General features: G+C 56.8%; 2 protein-coding genes across 2 annotated transcripts; both read right to left on the bottom strand.

Annotated features, from left to right (window-relative positions):
• Positions 1–209: 209 nt before the first annotated feature.
• On the bottom strand, positions 210–3022 carry DNASE2 (deoxyribonuclease 2, lysosomal). The gene is given in 7 exon segments (XM_045492115.1): positions 210–412; positions 415–755; positions 1160–1357; positions 1447–1611; positions 2180–2258; positions 2348–2525; positions 2653–3022. Coding segments are annotated over 7 exon segments (1098 nt in total). The 5' UTR covers positions 2748–3022; the 3' UTR covers positions 210–370.
• A 627-nt stretch (positions 3023–3649) lies between these two features.
• KLF1 (Kruppel like factor 1) lies at positions 3650–8170 on the bottom strand. The gene is made up of 3 exons (XM_045492114.1): positions 7197–8170; positions 5550–6411; positions 3650–4333 (listed from the first exon to the last, which is right to left on the bottom strand). Exons 1-3 carry the CDS (start codon positions 7281–7283, stop codon positions 4158–4160), a joined length of 1125 nt encoding a protein of 374 aa, XP_045348070.1. The 5' UTR covers positions 7284–8170; the 3' UTR covers positions 3650–4157.
• Positions 8171–11386: the final 3216 nt, after the last annotated feature.

Here is an 11386-nt window from a genome sequence, read left to right on the forward strand (position 1 = left end):
CCCCTTGCCTGTGTGCGTCTTTGAGGGACGGAATTCCAGGCCTGGTTACCAAAAAGAGGAGAGGTGAGTCTTGGGTGGACCCGTCCTTGTGGTCCCGCTTCGGGTCTCACTTATGTGCCAGCTGCCCCCCGACCTTCAGGGAGAGAAGGGCTGCAGCGTGGTTTGGAGTCCCAGCGTCCACTGGAAGACAAAAAAAGTTAACAGCCCCATCCGCCAATTTCTTTTTATTTCTCAACAGTCCTGAGTCAGGTATTGTGACTCTCATTTTGCAGATGAGTAGACTGAGTCAAAGGTTAAGGCACATAATTAAGGTCACACAGGAAGGCATTGAACTGGGGTTCAGACTCAGGTCCCAACTGGCTCCTGAGCCTTAGCTCTTAGATGCTCTACTGGGCTTCCTGGAAAGAAGGTTCTGTTCTCTCTGCAGGGCTTCCAGGCCTTCACCAGAGGCTGGAAGGCCTTCCAGAGGGCCGGCAGCCGGGCACACAGTGTGCCCCCACCCCGGTGCTCCTCTCTGATGTTCCGATTCATGTCACCCACACAGGCCCAGGGCCCCTCTGGGGTTACACACCACTTGGAGTGGTCTTCTGTGGCACTGAAGGTTGGCCCAGCTGGCCCAGGGAAAGCTATCTGAGTCACATCCAGCACATGTTGGGCCCTGGAGCAGTTGGAGGGTAGGATGCCATGAGAGTTTTGCCAGAATTGGACCTGCAGGTTACTGCCAAGGGCTTCTGCCAACCAGCCAGAGTACAGGTCTGTGGAGGACGGAAAAAGGGCATGGACAGGGTCAGGGTCATTGCTAGGGCCAATCTCCCCTCTCTGAGCTCAGTTTCCTCAGTTGTCAATTCCTGGAAACCCAGGCAATTATAACATTAAAAGTTATAGCCCTTACCAAATGCTTTATGTGCATTGCTTCATTTGTAACAATCCTTTATCAGTATCCCCATTTCTCACATGGGTTAAACTGAGGCTCTGGTTAAATCACACACCACATAGCCAGAAACCAATATGTGAACCAGGTCTGTTGGTTGTCTACCAACATTTGATTGTGGCTCCCAAAGAGTCCTAGTCCCTATTCCTGACTTGCCCTCAGCCATGGACACGCTAGACAGCCCCTCTGCAGAAAAAGAGTTTGGCAACCCTCCATCTCCGGACTCACCATCTCCAAATTTTCCAAATTTGGCAAAGCTCTGGAAGGTGTCCCCTGCCTTGGATGTGAGTGTTACACTGCTGTTCCAGGGGCTTTGGAGAACATGCTGGCCATTGACCACCTTCTCCAGGCTGGGGACTTGCTGAGCGAAGGCCTCATCTAGCTTGTGGTCATACACTAGGGGGTAGGTGTAGGTCAGCTGTCTGCCTGGAGGGCAAAGGTGGAGAAAATGAGGGACTATCTCACATTCTGGCCTGGGAATCAGGGATTCACTTTGCCTCCCCGTCCACACTCACCAATCTTCGAGAATTCGGTGAGGGGAAAAGACACACAAAGCAGGGTCTGCCCATAGATTTGGGCGTTGGGAGGCCAGCTGTATGCAGCAGCGAAGGCAGGTGGAGGGAAGCGAGGAACGCTGTGGACCAGCCAGAAGCCCCCTTCTTGGTCCAGGAGCAGCACACCTGAACCAGAAGACAGGGTTCAGGAGGACTGTTTAGGGCATCCCAACAAACACATGTACCACCAGGAACAGCCTCAGTTTTTGGGGGGCCTGGAGAAGGTGTGGGCAGTGTGGAGATCACTGCTGAGCTAGCTCACTTTCCGCAGCTGTCAATTCTCATAGTCAAAAAGAAAGACCATGTTGGGGCGCCTGGGTGGCGCAGTCGGTTAAGCGTCCGACTTCAGCCAGGTCACGATCTCGCGGTCCGTGAGTTCGAGCCCCGTGTCAGGCTCTGGGCTGATGGCTCAGAGCCTGGAGCCTGTTTCCGATTCTGTGTCTCCCTCTCTCTCTGCCCCTCCCCCGTTCATGCTCTGTCTCTCTCTGTCCCAAAAATAAATAAACGTTGAAAAAAAAAAAAAAAAAAAAAGAAAGACCATGTTAATATAAAATGAGGAAGCAAAGGTCCAGAGTCTGACAGAGCACCCCCCTCTCCCCTCTCTGGTTAGATCAGGGGTTAGGGGTTAGGTTAGGGGTTGGGGAAAATGCATGGGAAAACCAGAGCTCTTCCCCAGCCCCAATCCGGGCCTCACCCTTCGTGTGTCCCCGACTGGAAAAGTCCTGAGACCTACTGGAGTTAGGTGGCTGGTCGTTGTATAGCAAGAAGGCGAGCTGGGGGAGACGGATGGGGCAACGTGAAGTTTCTCCCCCAGGCCGGGCCCTGGAGTCCCATCCCAGGTCCAGCCCAGGAGCCCCTTCACCTGGCTGGTGTTCCGGTACAGCGGCAGGAGGCTGCGGCCCACGGCCCCCGCCGAACTGTTGATGGACCCCGCGCCATCGCGCCAGCCCCCGGAGTTCTTATCCATGTACTTGTATCGCAGACCGCTCTGCGCCGCATCCCCGGGCCCGCTCTCGGCCGGCAGCTTGTAGACGACGAACCTTGAAGTTGAGGAATGGACAGTAATGGAGGGAGGAAAAGAGAGGAAACTCCAGGCTTCATTCACCCAGGTGTGCAGCAACCCCCCAGGCCAACCCCGGGAGAGGGTCGGCGCCTGCGCACTCGTACCAGTCCACAGGCTGCCCCGAGTCCCCGTAGCAGGTCAGGGTCCTTACAGGGACCCACAGCAGCGCGGCCAGAAGCAGCGAGGTCAGCATGGTCATGGCGATTGCTCGGGTCGAGGAATCTGCGTTGGGACCGCGGGGCACCAGGTCACGAGCTGGGCCGGGCCGGTCCCTAGGCAAATTTCACTTCCCCAAACAGCCTGGGAACTCCAGCCGGGACCTCATGAGGATGGAGACTCCGCCCACCAAATGAGAAGCAGAGATTTGAAAGTCAATTAGGGGCGCTCCGGGGGCGGTGCTTCCTTTCTGAAGGTCACTCCCCTCAGGCGCCCCTGGCCGCTTCCCGCTTCCGGCGCACTCAACCCGAGATACGCTACCCCTCCTGCCTCGGCTCAGGCCACGCCCCCGGTGGCGAGGTGGTTTCCCGAGTTCCGCCTCCGACTCTTCTCCCGGCCAATCATGGCTCACATCCCTCCGCTAGGCCCCGCCTCCGTCTCTTTCTCCTCGGGCTAGTCTCAAACCACACTCTTCCGCCAGGACCCCATTCCTTCCCCGGCTCCTGGGTTAGCCGCAAATTTGGATTTTTTCCTCTCTTGCTTTACAATCTGAGGTCCAACTCTTGTGACCTTTGCTCTTTTAAGGGGCGCTTGTGCTCCTGATCCTCTCTCTTTTCATTCCACATGTTCTCCCGGGGTCCCCTGAGCTAGTCAAAGAATTACATTGGATCATGTCTGGGTGAAGGGTGCTGAGACTCTGGGACCGGGCCGAGGGGCTCTTAAACAGCGGGAGACGGTCCCAGTGAATATAACTGGGACTCAAGGGAGGAGATAAAGGCGATGTAGCCTGATCTTGGGGTGTGGTGGTGAGGGGCGGCAAAGCCTACAGTGCCAAGAAGGGTCGCTGAAGTTTAGGAGATGAGGGTGTGAAGGTGTGTACGGCCCCCAATGTCACCCCTGAGGATACAGCTTCCTCCCGTCTTCCAGCACCCAAAACCCACAAAGTCAGGCCAACGCTGAACCTTTATCTGGGAAGGGCATTGGTACAGGACCCATAACCATTCACAGCAGATCCAGGCATTATGCAGAGCTTCATTAGTCACGATGTGAAGTCCCCTGCTAGGCCCAGTGTCTCTGGGAAGCCTCACCCCACAACCCCCAACTCCCACTGCCCGGGGCGTCTTGTAAACTGGTCTGAGGGTCCAGCTCTCTGAGGGTCTGTCTCTCTGTCCAAAGTGTCTGGGTGTCCAACTGAGCCCATTTATTTGGAGGGTTGTCTTGTTGTGTTTGTGTGACCACTGGATGTCTCTGTGTGGCTCCCTGTGGCTGAGGACGTGTGGGAGTTTTGGCTGGAGGCTCCCACAGGTCTGTCTATGGGCCAGTCCTTGATCTTTGGGTGGATCTGTGGGACTGCGAATCCGGGAGAGGGTCCATCCGAGGGAAAACCACCCTGCGTGGATCTGCTCTTGTTCCATCCCCAATCCCCAGGAAGGTCCAAGTGTTGGGGCAGGGCTCAAAGATGACGCTTCATGTGCAAGGCCAGGTGGTCGGAGCGCGAAAAAGCGCGCGGGCAGAGCTGGCACCGGAAGGGGCGCTGTCCGGTGTGCTTCCGGTAGTGGCGGGTCAGTTCGTCTGAGCGCGCGAACCTCCAGCCACAGCCGTCCCACGTGCAGGCGTAGGGCTTCTCTCCTGGGGGGTTGGGGCGAGGAAGCCGTGAGCACTACTGCCCCCCCCCCGCCCCCGCCCCCGGGTCTGCCTCTGCATTTGGCCCCGCTCCTTTGCTCAGCCTTGGCCCGGTACTAGGGTGAGGCAAGTGAGGCGCCTAGGGCGCAAGATGTAAGGAGGCTCTCCCTCTCAGGGGAGGGCCCTTCTCACTCCCAGGGGACGGCCCTGATTCTGCACCCAGGTCCAGCCTCTGTGACCCCGACCCTTCCTCTGTACCTGCAGTTGGCGCCAAACCCATTTTCGCTTCCTGGACCCAAGTCGTGTCCCCTACCTCTCTGGCCTCGTTTCCCGCGTCATGTTACCATGCCCCTGAGTCCTAAAGCCATCCTCGCCTTCGTCCTTTGGCCCTGCTCCTTATGTTCCAGCCCCACCTTGTGCCAGGGGACCTTCCAGCTGTTGGCCCAGTTCTACCCCTGGCCTTGGCCCTTGATTCTTGAAATCCAGGCCCTGTGCAGGAGGGTTATTCTCTCCCTAGGCTCCTCCTGGCTCCTCTCCCTGAGTCCCCGCCCAGGAATGTACAGTTGGCCCTACCCTCTGCGCGGACTCTTAAACCGAGGCCACTCCCTTTCTCCTCCCCGCAGCCTCTATTCCACAGGCCCGCCCCCGTTTTAGGATCCTTGGACCTGGCTTCTCCTCCTGTGCCTACCCTCCTCTTTCCCAGCTATTGTCTCTATCCTCCTGGGTCGGCCTCTGCATCTAGGCACCGGAAGCTGACTCTGGCCCTGCCTCGGCCCCTGAGTGCCAGCCACGCCCCCAAGGTCTGGCTCCGCCTTCGTGCCGAGCAACGGGCCTTTCATAGTCCCGGCTCCTAACTCCGTTCTTCGCTTGCCGCAGACCTGAACCCGATGTCTTTGACCTCGCCGCCGGCATTCCAAGCTTGTCACCTCCCCGCAGTCCCTCCTCTAGGCAGGTTTTCTGCGTCTTAGCCGGTCCTCTGCCCAGGTCTTACCTGTCATCAGTTCCTTGAAACGGTCCTCAGGTTTCCCTGGTTGTCTCTGTGCCCCCGCCCGCCTCCCGCACCGCTGCCTGTCCGGCTCCTGAGGTCCCAGGCCGGCTCCCAGCTTGTTCTGCCCTGCCCCTTGCTCCGCTTTTAGCCTCGCCACTTGCTCGGGTTTTCTAGCTCCCCAAGCCATTCTCTGCTCCCGAGGCTCATCCTCCAGCCCCGCGCCCGCTCCCTCACCTGTGTGCGTGCGCAGATGAGCCTTCAGGTGTGAGCTCTTGGTGTAACTCTTGCCACAGCCCGGGTGAGTGCATGTGTGCGCCGCTTGCCTCTTGCGCGCCCACGATCGCCGGCTGCGTTTGGATGGCGCGGCCTCCGCGATCCCCCCTGGGTCTCCTGCGGTCCCCCGGAGTCCCGCACCCGCCGTCCCGGGTCCCAGACAACTCAGGAAAGACGGGGGTGCGGTGGGGCCGGGAGCAGGCGCTGGGAGCCCGCGGAAGAGCTGGAAGTGCCCTTGGTACTGCGGGACCGGGTACAGCGCTGGGTACCCGGACAGCAGCCCGTAGGGGGCGCCTGGCGCCGTGGGCACCGAAAGCCCGGTCCTCGAGAAGTAGCTGCCGGAGGAGCTCGCGCCTGGCCCCGGGTACACCGGCTGCAGCGACAGTGCCTTGGGCTCGGGAACCGGGCCCAGGGAGGAGCCCACGAAGGCGTCGGGGCCCGGGGCTCTGGGGGCCGGGCGTGCCCAGCCCGGGTGCTCCTCGGGACCCAAGAACCCAGCCACCATCCCCGAGCCGCCCACATACGAGCCAAGAGTCTCGGGTGGCGGCGGCTGCGGCTGCGGCGGCAGCTGCGGGGGCGGCAGCGGGAATTGCGCCGCGGGGCACTCGCCAGGCGCCAAAGCGCAGGTTTGGGGCGCGCCGCCCGGCTCCGGGCACGGGAAATTGGTGAGAAGGAGATCCAGATCCCAGGAGGTAGCCGAGTCCCTCTCGTCGTCTTCGTCCTCCCTGGGCGCGTCCTGCGACTCCGGCCTCACGTGGAGGGGCAGCCCGGTGGGATCAGGGGGACCCGGACCCAAGTCCTGCACCTCCTCAGAGCGCCACCACTGGGGAGGGGAGCCGGTAGCGTGAGGCTCGGTGGACACCAGGGTACCCTGCCCAGAGATGGACGGGGCCAGACGCCCTGGTGGGGGTAGACTGGCCAGAGGCTCTGGAAAGGGGTCTCGTTTGCTTGTCTGTCATGTCAGTCTGTCCCCCTCCCTTACAGGGCAGACTCGCTCTAGCGCGCCCCCCCCCCCCCCCCCACGTCCAGGGACAGAGGTCGATGGGGCTGGAGACCCAAGATAAGACCGACATTATCTGGAGCCACACTCAGGCTTGGGGTAAGGGGTGGAAGAGACAAGAATGGAAGGCTGGGGGTGGAGGGGGGGCCTTGCCTCGGTTCCACCCTCCCCACTCTCCCTCTCCTTCCCTGTCCCCCCCCCCCAAGAATTAATTCCCAAGATTAATACTTGGATGTTCCCTATATGCATTTGCTATTCCCCCCCCCCCCATATCTGGGGTGGTCTCACTGTGGACCCCTGCAGTTTTCAGCTCCAAGCCTCAGGTTTTTTGTATCTTAAGTAAGCTCTACACCCAATGTGGGGCTTGAACCCACCTGAGGTCAAGAGTTGCATGCTCTACGGACTGAACCATTCAGGTGCCCCTACAAGCCTCAGTTTTATATGACGGACATAGGTTCTTAGACAAGGTTCAGACCCTTGGCCTGGACTGAGGACCCCCAGCCTTGGGTAAGATTCAGAGCAAGATGCAGACTAGACCCCCCCACACACACAAGCTCTAGCCACAGCCCAGGACCCAGCCAGCCCACCTACACCCCGCCTGGCCCCACCTTGAGAAAGTCTTCCTGTGTGTCCGGGAAGGGGCCCAGGGTGGTCAGCGTGCTGATGGAGGGCAAGGCGGTCTCAGCTGCAGCCATGGCCGGCTGGTGCCCACCCTGGGCCTCAGGCCTCCTCTCCCTCCGTGGCCTCGTGGGCTCTGAGACACCAATGGCCCCTTGGAGGGCTCTTCTCTGCCCTCAGCTGATTGGCTACAGTCCCTGATAAGAGGCAGGCAAGGCGGGGGGGTCACCGTTTCTGGGGAACAGACCTCATCTCAGCCTTCTTAGGGACTGGGCCTTAAGGACTGACCCTGTATTCAAAGCCAAGTCAGGTGTTCAGGGGCTGGGGGTTCTGAGGTTGAGGGTTCAGGTGTCAGGTAAAGTGAGGCACCGAGTCCCCACAAAAAGAGAGACTTGGGCGTCTGTTCTTAGTTACCTTCCTGTAGGAGGGGATAACAGAGAGAATGGGGATCCTGGGAAGGGGCTTCAAGACCCCCTTTCCCCTGACCACGGCCTTGGAGCTCTCCCCCTCCCCACTAAACAGCAGTAACCTTGCTGATGGCGGGATTTGGCACGAAGTCCTTGCCAAGCGGAGCATTATCAGACGGCCCAGATGTTGGACGCTGTTATCAGGTGGGGGCCCAGAAGAGCCAAACTCTGTTCCCGATGGGCAGGAGGGTTGGGGGCTGGGGCTTCAGGTTAGGTTGGTTTGAAATTGCCTGGATTGTGAGTTTCCAGGGTCGAGCCCGGTGCCAGGAGGACCCCCTGACAAACAGCTGCCACTGTCTACCGTGCCCTCCCCCGCCCCCACCGTGGTGCCACACGGAGTAGGGTGTGTGAAGGCGGGGGCCACCGCAGCCACCATTGCTCTGATGCGATGGGGTAGGGGAGATGACCTCCCCTCCTGCGTGAAACGGGACACTCAAGTACCTGAACTACAGGAGGCCCTCACAGCCACCCCCCTGCTCTGGGCCTGGCTGACGTTTGGTTCCTGCCTCACATGGGGGAGGAATCCAAGGTTGTGCACCAGGGACCTCCGGTGTTGCGTCCTGGGAGACTGGGTGGATGATACAGACACGTGTCACAGACACGCAGCTGACAATCATATGCACACACCATGTGCAATTCCACAGTGACACAAATTCCTGGTTCCTCCGTCACACGGACCATCTAGTCCCATGGCATGTGTAAGTGTGTGTGTGTGTGTGTGTGTGTGTGTGTGCGTCGCACGGACACATAATTCCCAGGCACAAACCACAGCTATACACCACACTGGCTACACAACGTTGTAGTCACACAATCTCTTAGACACAGAATTCGTAATCACGCGGACGGGTGCTGACGCACTCACACACCGCTACAACACACAATCGCGTTGACGTGATTTTGCCACAACCGAACGGACACACAGATATCCTTGGATATGTTCTCACAGAGCTACAGAAGATTCAGTTACACGACCCCCACGAAACACAGATGTAGCCTCCAGACACAAAAGCATAAAACACCCCCCCCCGCACATAATCATTCACAAACACACAATGATGTAGCAACGCACACAGCTAAACATCAGACACAGACACAATCATGCCCAGCATCATATAAAATCTGCAACCTTACGTATTCACGCCACCTGTCACTGCCCCAGTTTGTAGTTAGTCACACAATTGCCCAGCTACCAATGCCCCCCGCAGGCACACCCTGTCAAAGACACACAACTGCACCGACATGAAGTCAAACATGCTGATAGTGAAAAGCACACAACCCGGGCCAGCCATAGACACATCGCCACAGACACACGATCAGAGTTTCTGCATCATGAACGCATTGCACAAAAGGCAAAAAATGATCATGTATCACAAGGGGAGGGGGAAGCAAGTAATATGAAAGCCAGCTCAATGCACCCAGTAGGATGGCCATATTTATAGAAATTGGGACCCCGTAAGCTGCTGGTGGGAATGCAAAATGGCGCAGCTACTGTGGAAAAGTTTGATGATTCTTCCAAAAGTTAAACAATCAAAAAGTTGAGGGGCGCCTGGGTGGCTCAGTCGGTTAAGTGTCTGACTTGGGCTCAGGTCATGATCTCGCTGTCTTCGAGCCCCACATCGGGCTCTGTGCTGACAGCTCAGAGACGGGAGCCTGCTTTGGATTCTGTGTCTCCCTCTCTCTTTGCCCCTCCCCCACTTGTTCTCTGTCTCAGTCTCTCTCTCTCTCAAAAATAAATACACATTTTTAAAAAAGTTGAACAAGCGTTACCATGTGACCCAGCAATTCCACGCCTAGGTACAGACCCAAAAGAATTGAAAACAGGTATTCGAACAAATACCGGTACACTAAGTTCACAGCGGCATCAGTTAACAATAGTTAAGAGGTAGAAACAACCCAAATGTCCATTGACACATGAATGGATAAACAAAATGTGGTCCATCCATACAATGAAATATTATTCAGCCATAAAAAAGGAATGAAGTTCTAATGCATATTCATGTGCACGAACCTCAGTGAAAGAAGCCAGTCATGAAAGAGTCCCTGTAATATCCAGGCAAATCCATATAGACAGAAACATTAGTGGTTACCAGGAGCAGAGGGGGGAGGAATGGGGAGGACCGCTGATGGGTCCAAGGTCCCCTTGGGGCAATGGAAATGTTCTGGAACTAGATAGAGGTGGTGGTTGCACAACATGGTGAATGTGCTAGGTGTCACTGAATTGTACACTTTGAAATGGTTCGTTTATGTCATGTGAATTTCACTTCGGTAAACAACATGGCTGGAATTACAGTGGTTTCCTGGAAAACAGAGTGTCTCTTGGAGAGAAATCTCCTTGGATGAGGCACTAAACAGGCATGTCTGGCTCTAAAACGCAAGGCAAGAAAGTAAAGGTCCAGAGAGAGGGGAGCATTTGGCTGAAAGCATTTGTCCCCTAGGAGCATGTGGCCAAGAGGAATGATGGACTTCCCAAGGTGGCAAGGCCTGAACCTCAGTTTGGGTTTCCTGCTGTGTATACTGACGTCACCCTCTGACACCATGGAGCATCAGAGAACTACAACACTCACACCAGCTCCAGGGCAGGGAGCTTTGGGGAAGGAGAGAGGCCACTGGCTGCAGGAGGAGGGAGGTGACTAGAAGAATGAGAGAACCTTCCACCATGAAGGGGAGGGTTCAAACTGTTTTAGTTGGATATTAAAGGCAAGGGGCGCCTGGGTGGCTCAGTCGGTTAAGCGTCCGACTTCAGCTCAGGTCATGATCTCGCGGTCCGTGAGTTCAAGCCCCACATCGGGCTCTGTGCTGACAGCTCAGAGCCTGGAGCCTGTTTCGGATTCTGTGTCTCCCTCTCTCTCTGACCCTCCCCCGTTCATGCTCTGTCTCTCTCTGTCTCAAAAATAAATAAATGTTAAAAAAAAATAAAAATAAAGGCAAGAAGGCCCCAGAAAGTGGGAGGGTCCACGGACACCCAGGCCCCAGGCACTTGGGGACATGCAGGCCAGTGATCGGACGCAATCCCATAAGTTATTTAGAGCCGATACATGAGGTAGAGCACAATACACACATACAATTACCCAGAATGTCTATGCGGGGAGATGTGTTCCTGGGTGGGCAGGGAGGGGCCTGTCCTGGGAACCAGGAGGCCTGGATCCCAGGGCTGGTCCCTGCTCTGCACTTGGCCCACTGTAACCTTGAGCAAGATCATTCTGCTTTCTGGGCTTTACTTTCCCCACCTGGGAAAAGGCCATGTCATGGTAGATACGTGCCTCTTAGATACAGAGATGGTTAAGCACAGCGCACCCAGATTCAAATGTACATCGCACAAATGCTTGTAAAAGTGACCTGGGTGAGCCTAGCCATTCACTCAGGCGGACACTCGTATCACACTCACAATCACACACAAGTGCACATAGGCCAAATCACACTGACACATGTAGGTACACAACCACACAGACACACACACAAATATCCAGCCGTGTTGTCACATAAATAATAGACACACCTAGAGAGAAAACCATCACAACGTAGAATCACACATACAGACACACGATCACACAGAACACCGTCACACCAGCTTACAACTGCACAGACATTCAGGCACACAGCCACAGCCCCAGTTACGGTGGCACACAACCGCCCCACAGTCGACCGCCCCACAACGTCGCACACGCACCCACATACAGATTCAGAGCCACAATCACACAAGTAGACGTTTGAAG

This window comes from Leopardus geoffroyi, chromosome A2 (genome assembly GCF_018350155.1).
Source record: "Leopardus geoffroyi isolate Oge1 chromosome A2, O.geoffroyi_Oge1_pat1.0, whole genome shotgun sequence".
Lineage (NCBI taxonomy): Eukaryota > Metazoa > Chordata > Mammalia > Carnivora > Felidae > Leopardus > Leopardus geoffroyi.